The 16,132-nt window shown below is 52.0% G+C and overlaps 1 protein-coding gene across 1 annotated transcript; it reads right to left on the bottom strand.

The window, feature by feature from the left end:
* Positions 1–686: 686 nt before the first annotated feature.
* On the bottom strand, positions 687–16,088 carry KLK15 (kallikrein related peptidase 15). The gene is made up of 13 exons (XM_010947035.3): positions 16,045–16,088; positions 15,422–15,492; positions 14,059–14,239; positions 13,404–13,654; positions 13,183–13,319; positions 12,451–12,594; positions 7,290–7,425; positions 6,762–6,832; positions 5,463–5,535; positions 2,493–2,649; positions 1,913–2,196; positions 1,653–1,789; positions 687–1,038 (listed from the first exon to the last, which is right to left on the bottom strand). Exons 2-13 carry the CDS (start codon positions 15,483–15,485, stop codon positions 886–888), a joined length of 1,788 nt encoding a protein of 595 aa, XP_010945337.3. The 5' UTR covers positions 15,486–15,492; positions 16,045–16,088; the 3' UTR covers positions 687–885.
* Between the last annotated feature and the right edge of the window lie 44 nt (positions 16,089–16,132).

Raw genomic sequence — 16,132 nt, 5'->3', positions numbered from 1 at the left:
ATTCCAATCCACCCTACCCCCCTAAAATATTTAGATCTCAGGAGCTAGGTTCATGTACTTCAACACTCAGTGACCTTGAAAGTCATGTTTTTGGGGGTCTCTGAAGAGAATCAGGAACTAGATTCCTGCAGCCTCAATGGTAAACCCATAGGCTTCCAACACATTCTCTGGCTCTTCAGTAAAATCAAAGCAGCTCAGAGTGTCCCAACCTCTGCTGTGTTTCAGGAACTTGACTAAGGAAAGGAGAGTTTTTGCCTTTTGCCACAGTTACCAGGAAGCCCAGAACTTGTAGATTAAGAACATGGAGTCACCCTTGATCACCTAGTGTGTGCTGCATCCTTTCACTGGAGGTCAGAGAGTACTTCTCCCAGGGCCACGCACTTTTCAAATCAGTTCGTTGTGCATCATCTCATTTAATCATCCCCACAGCCCTATGAGGTAAGCAATATGAGATGGGGAAACCCAGGCTGATTGAGGTTGGGTCTTTTGTTCAAGATCCTAGGCCCTAGGTGTTGGTCCGAGTGTTGAGTGAACAGAGCCCTGCTTCAAGTCATTTCTTCTCACCTAGGGATCAGAGGAGTGGGTGAAAAAGGACAGTGTACAGAGGCTCTGGGTTCCCCACCCAGTCTCTGGCTCCCATTTCCCTTCAATCCTGAAAGAAAGTCACAGAAACTCCTACAGAGAAATTTGCATCAGTGCTCTCTGTTATCTTGGTATCAAACAGGTGACCTTGAGCACCAGCTCTGGTCTCAGATGGGCAGGTCCTTGGCTAACCTCTGGGCCTTGGAGAGGCTATTGGCAGGTGGCCCAGTTCTGTCCCAGGTCAGGTTGGGACTGCTGGCCAGCCATGTGGGCTTCTGAGACTCAGGCAGTATGTCAGAATAGTTAGTTCCTCGACATGGTTTCCTTCATCCACTCCAAGTAGCTGCAGACTTTGGTATAGACACCAGGCTTGGTGGTAGTGTCACAGGGGACATCACCCCAGGACACAATGCCCTGCAGGACGCCTCCACAGACCAGGGGTCCTCCAGAATCACCCTGTGGGGAGAAGGGGAAGCCTGCATGAGAATGTTCTGGATCCAGTGCCCTGTCCCCATCCTAATCACCATTCAGAATCTCGGTCAAAACCCAATCCAGCCCTACCCCATGCAAACCCACCCCAATTCCACTCAACACAACCCAGTTTAACCCAAACCAATCCAACCCAACCTCGACCCAACACTGTCCATTACAACTCAGCCAACCCATGTCCAATCCCACCCCCTGCAACTGCAACCCAACCCGACCCCTACGTCTTTCCCATTCAGAATCTAACCTCATCCACACTTCCAACACAATCCAGCCCCATCAGCATGTCTTTTGCATTCCAAGCAAAAGTTACCCCACCCCTAATTCAACCCTGACATATTTCCTATCTGAAATCAAACCAAACTCATTCTCAGCTCCACGTCATCCAGCCCAAACACAACACAACACTATAACCTCTTGAACCCCAACTCCAACCTCACCCCCATTCTTACTGCCTTTCTTTCTCCATCTCCAAACCTTAGCATCTTCTCTGGTCCAAAGCAAGCAAAACCCAGCCCCATCCCAGCTCCCAAATGTGTCCCCCTCCCTTCCACCTCCTTCCACGGCTCCTTCTCAGCTCTGACCTCGCAGGAGTCGGTGCCTCCACTCTCCACACCGGCACACACCATGGTGTTCATCAGGTGCCCTGGGTAGTCCTTGTTACAAGATGTGGTCGAGAGAATGCTGATATTGGCACAATGCAAGGTGTCTGGCAGGCTCACTGGGGAGGACAGGAGACTTGAAGTGAATCCATACGTTTTCAAGCCCTGTCCCCTCTGTCCAAGAGCCCTGGAGAATAGGGTTCTTGAGGCCTGACATCATCCAGTCCCATCCTTTCACGCACCTTGTGACACTGGGCTCCCTGCGGCCCCAGGCTCTTTGTCAGGCACCAGGCCCCAGCCTGACACCACGCAGGCCTCGCCAGGTTGGGGACAGCGCGTGGGCAGCGGGATCGGGCGCACTTGGGCGGAGAGGCGCGCGGGCCGGGTTAGACGCAGCAACATCACATCATGGCGGTGGCTTCGCGCTTCGTATTGCGGATGTGGGATGATGCGAGAAACAGTCCGCAGTTGCTCTGGGCCATCGCGCTTGCGTAGATTGTGCTCGCCCAAGCGCACTCTCACGGAGCTGGGCGGACGGGTTATTACTCACGAGTGGAATGAGGGGCAGACAGAAAGATCAAAGAGCAGGCGACCTGGGGTCCCCTGACACTTTGGGAATCTGGAAATCCCACGACCCTTTCCCCAAGGCTCTGACGCCATACTTCCAGTCCCCCTCCTCCGCCGCCAAGGTGTCAAAGTTACGCACACACCTGGAACTCAGTTCCCAGGCTCCGGCTCTTTCTTCCTCAGAATCAGAGATTTTCAGATCTCTTAAGCCCTGCCCGCTATGCCCAATGTGTACCCCGAGCCCCTCCTTCGTACCGGGTTTGGCAGTGGGCTGCAGACAGCACCCAGCGTGGGGAGAGGAGGGAAGCACCGCAGTTAAAGCGCCCCCGCTCGAAGAGGGCCACTTGCCATGGCTGCGAGTGGGGCGCACACTCCTCACTCCTCCGCACTTTGTCACTGTCGTCCTGGGCCGCTGGGAGAGGGGATAGAGGAAGACCCCTGAGGACAGAGTCCTTTTGCTTGCATTCTGCACCTTCCTTGCACCCTGCCCTTGCCACGTATTTTCCACCCATGCCTTCCCCGGGCTTCTTAAGATGTCCTTGCTGCTGATTTTTAAGCTCTGCCTTCTCTCTAGCTTTTACAGCTGCTGTTGGTTTTCTCCAGCACTGTCTCCCTACCCTTGGCCCCCACCCATCTGCTACAAGACTCCGGGAGAGAGAGGACAGGGAAAGGACCAGAGGGCAAGATGTCCTCTGTGATGGGGAGTGAAGACAAGCGCAGTGGATATAGGCCCAGACAGGTGGTCACTTGGAACCAGCCCTTCAAGGTCACCGAGCTGTCACAGACATCAAAAAGATGTGGCCACTCAATATGTATGACACACGGTCTTGGCTCCAGAGTCTGCACATCTCAGCCAAACACAGCGTGTCTGACAAGGACATAGATGAGACCACACAAGGTCATGGGCGAACATACAGGCTCAACCAGTCTTCTGACTTAGAAACTGATACAGACAGCACTTTAAGCTGCAATGCACCTGCATGCACATGGGTTGCAGCTTCAGGAATCACAGCACAGACGTTCACGTGTGTGTGTGAATATGGACAGCGCACACGGGCACACAAATGCACAGACGCAGATTTGGACATGGAAGCTCAGACCTAAATTTGTAGCCTCCAGTGTAGATCTGCGTGTACTAGGTCACACTCTGGCACACGCAGTCTGAACAACAAGATGGGGTTCTGAAGAAGGGTACACAGGGAGGCACACTGATATGCGCTCAGACCCCCAAAGACTTGTTCACTGACATGAATCTGTAGTATAGTGGTTAAATCTGATGTGACAGAGTAAAAGTCTGTGAATCCAAACATCTTATCTGTGGGACTTTGAGCAAACTGACCTCTCTGTGCCTCTATTTCCTCATCTGTAAAATGGGATGGTTGTACGAATTAAATAGGAGAGAGAAAGCAAGCGTGATGCCCGGCACATTGTAATTGCTTAATAAATATTAGTTATTTTAAACAGAGGACACATAGACTGATTTACATAGACATATGTGTGGATGTTCAGGTTGTAAATATAGATTGAGCCAAAATAAGCCAGACTTAGGGGAAAAGCCAGATAAAGAGAGCCAAGGTCAAAACTGTGATTCATCCCCAAGCCACTTTGTGGGAATTCAAAGTTGTAGAACCGACCCAGAGGGCCAGAGCTCAGATGTGGAGCCACTAGATCCGACCCAGGGAAACATCGGACACAGAGGTGGCATTCAAGGTCAAAGACACATTGCTGGAGACATGGGCAGCGAGAGCAGGATAGAGTTATCCATTTCTAGATCAGCCTCCAAGTCAGTCATTTGGTGTTCAAGGTCACTCCTCGAGTTTCACGGAGGGGGACTTGGTTCATACATGTAGGCTGTATGTGGACACACAGGGCCTTGCACACACCCTCGCCCCACCCACACGGCACCATGCACAAGGACATCAACAGGGATGTGTCAAGATCACAGGACCGTGACCCCCTACACCGGGCAATATGGATATGTCCCCTCAAGGTCACAGCCGGGCACACAGACACCCACACTGTGGCAGGATTTGCATGGCCACCCCAAAGGCCCGCCAGGGTTAGGAACTGGGCCAAGGGCCCTGGCAAGGCAGGGCAAACGCGGATGTGGTGGACAAGGGGCTTAACGAGGGAAGGGTGGGGTCGACCTACGGAGAAGGACAGAGGGTGCAGGCTGAACAGCTGGGCTCCGAGGCCGCACCTGGCCAGTCCAAGCTGGAGGAGGGCGGAGGCCCGAGATGGGTGCAGTGGGCAGGAGGGAGGCAGGGAGGAGAGGGCACTGAGACAGCCCGAGGGGAGGCTGGCAGCAGTAGCAGAGGGGAGGGGGGAGGTCAGAGGGGCCCCCAGGAGTGAGAGTCGTGGGGGTGGTGGTTAATAAAAGTCCACCTTCAACTTCTTCAGGGTAGAGGCATCAGGTTACAACTAATTTCTCCATGCGTGGTGGCTGAATGTGGTCTGGCTCTCTCCTGCCACCTGGGGTCACCTTGACCTAGTGGCTGCCCCTCTCTGAGTCACATCCCCCTCTCCTGTCAAATGAGGCTGATAGAGACCACCCACAGAGGATCAGCAGAGCATCCCTCAGGCCTGAGGGCTGTGCCTGGCACATACCAAGCGCACAGCAGTGCTGACATACCTTCCCAGGGCGCTAGCTGGAGCCAGGACCACATTTAATCCTCACAATTACCCTGTGAGGGAGCATCTGTTCTTATCTCCATGGTACAGTTAAGGAGTCTGAGTCACAGAGACGCTAAGTAACTAGAAAGTGGCAGAGGTGGGATTCGAACCCAGAGCCTGTGTTCTGGAGCCTCCCAACATTTGTTTAATGCTTAGTGTAAGCTGTACCTACCTCTTGTGCTATTGAAACCTCATCATTGTTGTTGCAGGTAGGTGCTGTCTTCTAGAGAAGCCCAGATAGGTGAAGTAATTTCCTCAAGGTCACACAGCAAGGAAAAGGGCAGCCCCAGAACTTGAACTCAAGTCTGTGTCACCCGAGGGCCATGTTCATTTGTCATGGGGACTCTAGAGCAGCCCCAGGTCCCTGACAGCTCTTGGGGTAGGGTAAGGACTCAGGGACATCAGCAGATGGCTGAGTTGGGGGTGAGGGAGGGATCATCAGATGGTCCCTGGGTGAGGGAGAGGCTGGCAGATTGCAGGGCCCAGATATGCTGGGGCGATTAGGTGGCACCACACTCCCACAGACCTGGACCTAACCTAGGTCCACCTCACCTGCAGGCATCAGCAGGAAGGAGAAGGTGAGGAGAAGCCACATTGTGAAGAGGGACCAGGGCTCTGCTGAAGTCTAGGGAGGGGAGAGAGTGAACTGGTTTGAGGATGGACCCTCCTGCCCCTTCCTGGATCCCTTCAGACACAAACTCATCCCACCTGCTCTTAAAGTTTTCACCATCCTTGTTCCCCACGCCAACCTGCTCTTCCTCTTGGGTTCCCCATCCCCCAAGGGTCTGCTGTTCCTCCAGGCACTGGGACAGACTCTCAGGTGCCACCACAGCCTGCTGGACCCCAACATCATCCACTTGCCCCAAGGCTTTAACTCAGGACACATTCTTTCCCCACACCCTATCCCAGCCTCCAATCTGGCCTCTTGGGTCCTCCTCACTAAGTCCGTCCCTCCACTCCAGTCCCTGCCACCCCCTACACCACCCTGCCCCACTTCATGGCCCCACAGGGTCTTTCTACACCTGGAGTTGACCAGATCCCTTTCCCGCTCACAGCCCTGGAAGATCTCCAGCACCCCCAGGATAAAGTCCCAGCCCCCCTCAAGCCTCATTTTCGAGGACATGAGTGGCTTCTCCCTTTCCAGTCCCTCTGGCTGGATCTCTCATGACCTTGCCCTTTCTAGACATGACCAATTCTTCTATTTTCCTTTCCCACAGTTTCATGCTTCCACGTTTTTGCTCAGGCTGTTCCTCCTCCTTCAAGGTCCACTTCTTCCTTGAGGCCTTTTCTGACCTCCCCAGGTCAGTGACCAGTGTAGGGTTCTGTCCTTGGCAAGCTTTAGGAATGAGTTAAAGTCCTTCTTCCCCATATCTTCCAAATACCTATTTGTCCTCTGAGGCCAGCCCCAACCTGGTCTGGGAGACCCTGATACAATCAGGTCAGGTCCTCTCTCTGTCTCAGCTGCTGCCCAGCCAGGGCACACAGGTGACCTCGGGGAGGCTGTGCTGAGCTGACCTGCACCCATGATAACTCCTGACCTCATTCTTGGCTCTGGTACAAGTGCTTTCGAAGACGTCCTCCTGATTCACTCTATCCCCTCCCCACCTCCAAACTACAACTCCTTCTTGCATCCCCAAGACATTTTCTTGGTTCAAGTTCAACTTGGGGCTGCAGTAAAGGCCACGTGGACCTACACAGGTGCCCTTGACAGTCAGCTCCCTCAGGGAGATCCATGTCTGCTTCCTGGAACCAGTGCATCCCATGTCTCCCCTAGACTAGGGCAGACCTGTGTCTCTCCTCACTCCTACCCACTATCCGCCGCCCCGCACCTCCCCATCTCAAATATCTCACCCCCTCCAGATCCTCCAGCAGCATCTGGGGAAGCTTGGATGCCAGAAGAAAGGGAGCAGGCAGCTGAATGCCTGAATTTATAAGCTCCCAACCCCACCCGGGTTTTGGGTGATGGGGGTAGGGTGGGGTGGGAGGTGGCTGAGAGTTGGGTTTACAGGGACGCCTAGGTAGCTAGTAGGGTGGGGGACAAGGCCTAATGAGCATTTATTAGGCTGAAGCTTTTGTCTGAGTCTACAAGGAGGAATTTTCCTACCAGGGGCAGTTCATTAAGGGGGAGGAGGCAGTAGCGCAAGAGCAGGAAATTGGAGATCAAAATACAGAGCCAGGAGTCTGCAGCGTGTAACCTAGATTTTTGGGTCTGGAGTACAGAAACTGGATTCTAGAGTCATCATTCTTGTGCCTGGAGTAGGATTCTGAAACTTGGATTCTGGATCTGAACCTGGATTCTTCAATTCTGGATCTCTGATTCTGGTTTCTGGACAATGGAGTCTGGATCTGGATACCCAGTTCTGGATCTTGGAGTCTGACCTCCCAAGTTTGGATTCTGGATCTTGGATTCTTGATCTTGATTGCTGGTTCTGAGTTCTGGATCCAGATCTCTGGTTCTGGATATTGGGCTCTGCACTGTTGATTCTGGATCTCCAATTCTGATGAGTTTGGGGGCCTAGAATTGGGCACACATAATCTGAAGTGTAGAGTGTGGATTTTGGAATCTGACTTCTGGAGTTTAGGTCTGGAATTTGGATCCTGGAGTCTAGCCTTTGAGTGACAGGACTTAGGCTTTGATTCTAGATTCAGGGCCTCTGAATTTAGAGTCCAGACTAAGAATCTGGAGTCTGGTGTCTGAAATCTAGGACTTGAAGTCCTGGGGCCTGGAATATGGATGATAGATTATGGATTTTAAGTTTTGGAACCTGGATTCTAGAGTCTGGGTCTAGACCCTGAGGTTTTATGGATTGACTTTAGAATGTGAAGTCTGGAGTTTCAAATCTGCATTGTGCATTTAACAGACTAGACTGGGAGATAGGGGCCTGGCTTCTATGATTCTGAGATTCCTAAAATTTTGCTCTGGAGTACGACTTTAGAGACTGGGAGACTAGAGTCTTTATTCTGGATCTTGCAGTCTTGATTCTGCATCCTGAGGCTTGAAATCTGGATTCTGTTTTCTGGAGACTGGAGATCATCACTAAGATGACCCAAAGCTCTGGGAATTTAAATTTGTTTTTCAGTGTCTCAGGACCATATAGGGCCCTGAGATGTTGTCACTTGTTTAACTAATGAGGAAGCACAGGGAGCAGGAGGTACTGATCCCAGATCACCCAGTTAAAGATGGGACCTATTACAAGCATGGTCCCTCTCTGTTTTGGAAAATCCATTGCCTCTATAGGAAGGGGCTGCATGATTGGGGCTGACTGTTTAGGACATCAGTGGCCAATGCCTAGGAGTGGCCTGGGTTCGAATCCTTCCTCCAACACATAATGTGTGTCTTTAGGCAAGTCACTTGACCTTTCTGTGCCTCAGTTTCCTCATCTGTAGAATGAGAATAATAATTGCTTCTGCCTCGTAGGAGTGTTTTGAAGCATTCGTGCCTGAAATCCGTGCTGAGTAATCCAAGGCCATCATCAGCTCTGTTTTCCCCAGAACAGAGTCCTGGGGAGGGGTGATTGTGGGGTCTTTCACAGAGGACACAGTTGGGCAGAGGCAGATCAGGACTTGAAGAAGTGCAGAAGCGAAGGTTCTCCATCTCTGTTTTGGCACCTTTCTCTGAAACCCCTTTATCAAGACCTCCGTTTTACAAATGAGGAAACTTGAGACCCAGGAAAAGGAAACATGTGTGAGACGCCAGCTTGAGAATGTGTCACTGAGCAGGGGGAAGACCCCACGTGCAGCCTGGTTTTTCTCTGAGACTTTATTTTTTGTGCTGTGCTGGGAACAGGAGGGAACCTCTTTTCTTCTTGTCCTGGGAGAGTCTTGCCGCTAGGTGGCGCCAATGTGCGTTTGTTTGTCGGACGTTGCTTCTGGGTCTGAGGAGGACGGGGTTGGGGCGGGGACTCTTGGGTCTGAGGGAGCAAGCTTTGAGGGAAGGACTTCTCTGGAATTCTGACTGAGGAAGAAGGTGGATCTTGATGGCAGCAGGGAGGGAAGAGGATGGAGACACCTTGGTCCTCGGATTTGTCCTTAATTGGTGTGCAGGAGTTTTTGGATCCAGTCAGTGAAAGGTCTCAGGTTTGTGCAGATTTTTGGCTCGTGGGGTTTCCCACAGCGAGGCTCTCCCATTGACACAAGGCCCTGCTGGTATCCCTTGCATCTTAGACTAAAGGGCAGGCCAGCTCCTTGGCAACCGCATCCGCATCTCCATCCCCATTGCCAACCCAGCCTCACCATCAATCCCAAACTCACCTCCAATTACATCCCCATCCTTTACTCCGAGGATGAGGAATCAGGGCTCAAAGACAGCTGGCCTGATCTCACTCACTCACTGCCTGAGAGGCTGAGCTGGGATTCGGACCCAGGGCTGAATGAGTCTCCATCATAGGAGACTCTACCCTCTGCCCTAGTCTTTAGGACCTCTTGTCTGGATTCAAATGATTCCCTCCATGACCAGATCTCTATGGCTGGGTCACGTGCCCCCTCCTGAGTAGAAATTTAACTTCTTAATTCTACAGCCCCAGCCTGGACCTGCTGACGGAACAATCAGCAAAAGCCACGCCCCCGTCCAGCTCCGCCCATGGAGCTGAGGCTACGCCCCAGTCTGCTCCGACTCACAGAGCCGAGGCCACGCCCCCAGCCCTGGCTGTGCGCAGCTCATACCGTGAGCTCAAGCTCTTAGGGTGCAGGGCTCACTGCTTCTAGCATTACCCCGAAGTGAGCACGCAGGGAAAAGGTCAGTTCTGAGATTAGAATGACCCACCGCTGCAGGTGGGGAACGGAATAGAGGAGGAAACCGAGGGTCATAATCTTCACTTGCACATTACCCCCCGTTTCTCCAGAAGTCCCTGCTGTATTGTCTTAAGCTCTGTCTGTCTTCTCGCTCTCTCTCTCTCTCTCTCTCTCTTTTTTTTTTTTTTTTTATAACTGCTGCCTATTTTTCCTAGAAGCCGGGACAGAGAGAAAGAGGGTACCAGTGGAGGGAAAGAAGTCCTTGTGATTAGACTTGGAGAAGACGTGTATAGGGATTGACAGGTGTACATTTGGAACCAGACATTCAAGGTCACTGATCTGTCACAGACATCAAACAGATGTGGCCATTCAGTATGTATGACACATAGTCTTGGTCTCAGAATCTGGGCGGCTTAGTCAAACTCAGTGTCGTACAAGGACACAGATGTGGTCACACAAGGTCATGGACATACATATATGAACAGCTGGGCTTCCGAACTTAGGTACATGTATAAAAATGCACCTTCAGCTGAAATTCATGTGCATGGGTTACAGCTTCAAGAATCAGCACAGATGTTCCTATGTGTGTATTCAAATATGTCAATTAAGTTAAGGGCAGACAGACAGACAGACAGACACACACACACACACACACACACTCATACAGATTTGGACATGGAAGCTCGGCTAAATCCACATTCTCCAGGGTAGATCTAGATATCTGATGATAATCACCACCCCTACATCTTTCAAATTCTTTTTTTTAAACAACTTTTACATTAAAATTTTTTTTAAATTACATTTTGTTTTCTTTGGGGGGGAGGTAATTAGATGATGATGATGATGATGATGATGATGATGATTAGAAGTAATTAATGGGGATTGAACCCACAACCTTCTGCATGCGAGGCATGCGCTCTACAACTGTCAAATTCTTGAGAGCAGCACTAAACTCTGGTCTCTCCAGGAACGCAGTATTGCTTTTGTTTCACTATTCTCCTAGGTAGAGACAGCTCCACTGGTTTAGGTGTGGCCTTTCATACCGCAATAGCTCTCATCTTTAAGTCAGGGAGCTAATGTGGGGATTCTGCTAGTTTCTGAGTCTGTCTATTCCAATCATGCATTTCAGAACTGGGGAAATAATTCTAGACTAGGTTCAAAGACATGCTGGATCCACTGTGAGACAGACCTGAGCCAAAACTCCATTGATCACCTGTCCTCCGTAAACCTCTGCTCTGACTGGCAGACCACAGTGACTTTGGGGTCTCCTGGTATTATTGTCACTTCAGATCAAGGGTCCATGAATCCTTCCAAACTCTGATTATTTCCTTTATCCCAGTAAACTGTGACCCTAGCAAAAGGCTGTAGGTCCCTTTAGGGGAAGGCTGGAAGAGAAATTAACAGCATATAATTGTTTTGGTAGCATAGTTGAGTCTGTCCTCATGGGGATTCAGCCTCCCCTTCATTCAAGGGGTTCTAGGTCTGTCAATGGACTCAAGCCTGGGAGCTGACGAGGGTGCTGTGCGTCTCTGTTTTATGATTCAAGTCAGACTTCTGTCCATGTGTCCTACAATACTTCTGCTTATACGGGTCAACAAAGAAGTTCATTTTGCCCATCTGTTTCTCTGCTACAGGTGCCATGATCAACTAGCCAATGCCTGAGTCTCTGTGGCCGTGTGATCAGATGATTCCGGTTACTGCTTTGACTCTGATGTCTAGTGCAGCCACCACATCCACCGTGTCTTGGTGATTAGGTGCTACCACTTGGCCCCCTAACACCACAGGACCCAATCATCTCCATTGCACTTAGGTTTCCCATTCAGTGGCCTCTCTTCCTACTGTACTTTCTGACCTACAGAGAAGAGCGATCACAGAACTCTCCAAGGATGCTGGCTCCCCTTGAAAATTTATTTGCCATAATTGTGATGAAAAATGTGTCTCTGGAGCCCCCCAGCATGGGCGAGCAGGTCTCAAATATATATTCGTTGTAACATCCCATCTCCTGAAGTCTTTGGGTTTCTTCCTCCATAGTTTATCAAGATGGTTCTACCACTTCAACTTCATCTAGTGCAGGGCCACTTTTTGATCCATATTTCAGCCAACAAAACAAATAACCAGAGACCTTCTGACCCCTCAATCTGCAAGATGAAATCCAGAATTTCTGCTTAGAGAGCCCTTATCAATAAATTCCAATCAGGCGTGGGTGCTGGGTGTAGCTTGGTAGTAGACTGCATGACCAGCATGCACAAGGTCATGGGTTCAATCCCCAGTACCTCCATTAAAAAAAAAAGAAAAAAAGACCAAGCCTTGCTGCTTTGACTTTTCAGAAGTTGGACAACACCCACAGAATCAGTTTCTCTTAACCTCCCTGGTGTATCTCCTTCCTTTGGGACCCTGTGGCCCTGATTAAGGCTCCCATTTCCCAGATGGCAAAACTGAGGCCCAAGGAGGAAAAGCTATTTGCTGGAATCCCTTGGAGGGAATGGAAGCAAGGAGGACAGTTTGAACAGAGCCCGTGCTTCTCTAAGACTTTATTTCTGGGCTTAGGGGAAGGGACAAAAAAGGGGAAAAACCAACTTTCTCTACCAATGGGAAGGCGGGGTCAACATTGTGCCACTAGGGGGCACTGTGTACAGGAAAAGATTCTAGGGGGGCCTGGACTCCTGGGACTGAGAGAGGACGGACCTGGGGGTCTAGACTCCTGGAGCAGAGGGAGGAAGGCACTGGGAACCCAGACTCCTGAATTCCTTCAGCAGCATATATTTGGGGGTTTCAGTTTCATGGGTCCCAGTCCCAGGAGTTAACTGGCCTGGATGGTTTTCTCTATCCAGTCCGTGAAGTTGCAGAGGTTGGTATAGACGCCGGGCACAGAGGGTTGGCCACACGGGGCTTGTCCAAAGGACACGAGGCCCTGCAGGTACCCATTGCAGACCAGGGGACCCCCAGAGTCACCCTGTTGTGGAGAGACAGAGAATGAGAATCCAAAACACAGAGAGGTAGAGATAAACGTGAGCTCAGAGAGGAACCAAACGAGGAGAGACAAAGACAGGAAAGAAAGAAAGAAAAAAAAAAGAATAGCCACATGTCCCTTAGATGTTGCATTCCAGAGCCCCAACCAACCGCACCTAATCCTGCTCCCCTGCATCCTCACAGCTGGCCCGTTCTCCAGGGTTCTTTGCTGTTCTTTCTCTGTGCCTCTCCTTCTCTGTCTACTCCTAGAGTTTCTTCCTCTGTCTCAGTGACTCCAAGAGTCCCTGTGCCTCTCTGCATCTCTTTGTATGTATTTTTTTCCTATTTCACTTTGCAGTTCATCTTTATGAGTCTGTGTATCTGTTTCCATCTGGGTGTATTTCTGTACGTGTGTGTTTCTGCCTCCCTGCATCTGTCTCTTTCTCTCTCTCTCTCTCTCTCTGCTTCCTTTAATTGTGTGTCCATTTCTCTCTTCCTCTCAGTATCTCTCCCCATTGATCACTATCTCCCCCATGTCCCGTCCCTTCTCCACCACTCCCTGTTACCCCCTCTTCTCTGCCCCGTCTCTTACGTGGCAGGAATCCTTTTGGTCCTGGCCTCCACCAGCACAGAGCATACTGGGGTGGTACACGGAGGCATAGACTGCTTTGCAGATCTCCTCGGACACCACAGAGATGTTCACGCACTGGAGCACTTTGGGCCGTCTGCCTGGGATGCAGAGCATTGGGTCAGCCCCTCTGGCTGGGCAGAGAACCCCAGAGAGGGCAGACACACCCACACTCCCGAGCTCACCATTCATCAGCTTCCCCCAGCCAGAAACCAGGCAAGAATCCCCAGGGGTCGGGCACTGGGAGGCGATGCTGATGTTTTGGATGGTGTCAGACCAGGACACGGATTCTTTCAACTCGATGAGCATGAGGTCATTGGCGAAAAATGGTTTGTTGTACTCTGGGTGCTGTATGGAGTGTTTGGCCTCTACCATCTGGCTGCCTGGTTCTTGGTCGGCCACAAGACTGTGTAGACCCAGCCCAATGGTGTAGGAACTGGGGGCCACGGGGGCACAGAATAGTTTTGTGGCAACTACACCATTATCTCCATTCTTGCCCTCAATCAAAACCCTATCTCCCTCCCCTTACCCCACCCCTGTCCTCCTTGCTACGCACTAAGAGCTACTCAGCAGTGATTCAAATCCTAACTCACAGGTAGGAATTTGCCTTAATTCACTAGTAACTCAGCCGTTGGATTTGGGATTTCCACCAGGACTTTCTGAGCGGTTCCAAAGCAACAGTCCTTTCCGCCTCCCTCGCAGAGCCTACCTTCACGGCGGGTTTTCACTTCTTAACACCCAGAGACTGAACCTATTAAGCCCTTATCTCGGCTAACAGTACATCCAGGTCCCTCCTAGGGCCCAGGCCCCGCCCCCGTCCCCACCCCGCCCAGCACTCACTCCTGGAAACAGTGTGCGGCTGACAGCACCCATTGCGGATGCACCAGGACTCCCCCGCAGAAAAGTTCGTCTTCCAAGAACAGCGCCGCCTGCCAGGGCTGCGAGTGCGGGTGGCAGTCCTCGCCGTTTATGATGCGGCTGCTGCCACCCGAAGCCGGGGATCCTGAGGGCGGAGTCAGGGCTGGGGGGACGGGCTCAGAGTGGAACAGGGGCTCCCGGAGGCGGGGCTAGGTGCAGGGCCGTGGTCAGGCCTGGTGGGGAAAGGCTCAGGATGCTAGACACTTGCTCCTGGGGGCGAGGTCAGGGCTCTCTGGGGTGTGATCACGGTGTAGGGGCGTGGTCAGGGCTCAGGGACAGACTCAAGAGGCGGGATAGGGCTGTTGGAGATTGTGGTCAGCGTCTCAGGGATGGAGTCAGGGGACCTGAGGGCAGCCAAGCTCTTAGAGGTGAAGTCAAGAATGAGGAGGGGGACTCAGGAAGTGGGATCAGGCCTCCTGGGGGCAGGGTCACGGTGCAGGGCTTTTATTCCGCGGGTCAGGTTCCTTGGGGTGGGTTAGAACTCAGGAGGCTGAGATCAGGGTACAGGAGGTAGGGTCATTTGTCAAGAGGAGAGTTTCAGCTTTGAGCGTACAGGCACCCATCTCCAGGACACCCACACGCACACACACACTCAAGCACCACCACACCAGGCATGTGCACTACTGGGGCCACAGTCTCCCAGCAGAAGCAGACCCCTCACACAAGGTGGCAGAGGCGAGGGCAACATAGCCGGATGCTCAGGTAGGCAGTGCCACCCTCTGTGACCCTCAGAGTTTCGCCTTCCCTGGCTCAACCTCCCCACAGCAGCAGAAAAGGTGGCTCACACAGAAACCCCATCACACTGTCCTGTGATATGGGTCCCTGGGGTCCGAGGATCGGAGACCCAGGAAGCAGGCACAGATTCCCAGCAATGGGCGACTCCCCCAGAAGAACAATCTCCCTTTTAGCGGCACTCTAGGCTTCCCATGTCCTCAAAACATCATCACTCATGTCCACGGCCTCACATTGTCATTTTGTCACTCCATAGGATATTCAGAGGCACAAACTGTCAGAGTCCTTCCCCCATCACACACCGATTCTCACGGGTATGACCACACACCCTGTCACACTGTGTCACACACAGGTGTGCAAAGCCACACACACACACACCACACAGGTGGCACACGTGCAAACTCCCTGTGATACAGGGATCCCACCTGCCCAACCAGAGAGCAGTGGTCACACGTGCAGCTGTAGTCATGTCCAGGGGGACAAAGTCATGCCTGCACAGTAACAAACACTGCCTCAGACACAGACTGTCACACACAGACACACGCTCAGATACCTGTGACCCCGAGGATAAGGTGCCCCAGGAACCAGCCCCAGGGGTTTCCTGCTGTGGTCATCATTCAGCACCTGGCATGAAGGTCGATCTCAGGTGAGTCTGAGGGGCCCTGGGGCTCAGGTCTCTCCATCTCTCTCTTTCTCTTTCTCTTCCTGTCCCCTTGGGATATTATTGGGCAGACAAGGACCGATACCACCTCCCTCCGATGCACACACATCGTAGGGTCTGAGACCAAGAGACTCAGAATCTAGACAGATTGAGAGGGAGAGAGAAGTGGAAAGAGAGAGAGAGCTAGGTGGAGAGGAAGGGATGGAGACAGTGTCTCTCCATCTGTAAACTGGGGGAGGTAGGAGGGTGGAGACCAGACCCTTAAGGTTGGAGGGAGGATGGAGCAGTTGAGAGAGAGAATGAGAGACAGACTGAGAGGCAGACTCATGGAGAGAGTGACTGAGAGAGAGAGAGACAAGGGGGAACAGAGGAGGAATTGGAGAGACACCATTTGTAGAAGAGGGAGGCCTGGAGACACAACGTCCAGTGGCTGAGAATCGCAGTGACGTGGAGCCACAGGGAGAGTGGCTCACAAAGACTGCTGGGCTCTTAGAGGGCAGTGAGTGGGGACTCACCCGGCTGCCTCTGGGCTCTTGGATCCAGCGCTGGGCTGAGCTCCTGCCTGCTGCCTCCAACAGGGGTCCCCCTGGGGCTTATAAACAT

Source organism: Camelus bactrianus, chromosome 9 (assembly GCF_048773025.1).
Source record: "Camelus bactrianus isolate YW-2024 breed Bactrian camel chromosome 9, ASM4877302v1, whole genome shotgun sequence".
In the NCBI taxonomy this organism is placed as follows: domain Eukaryota; kingdom Metazoa; phylum Chordata; class Mammalia; order Artiodactyla; family Camelidae; genus Camelus; species Camelus bactrianus.
The sequence above is the reverse complement of the archived record's forward strand: the minus strand, read 5'-3'. Positions and strand labels throughout refer to the sequence as shown.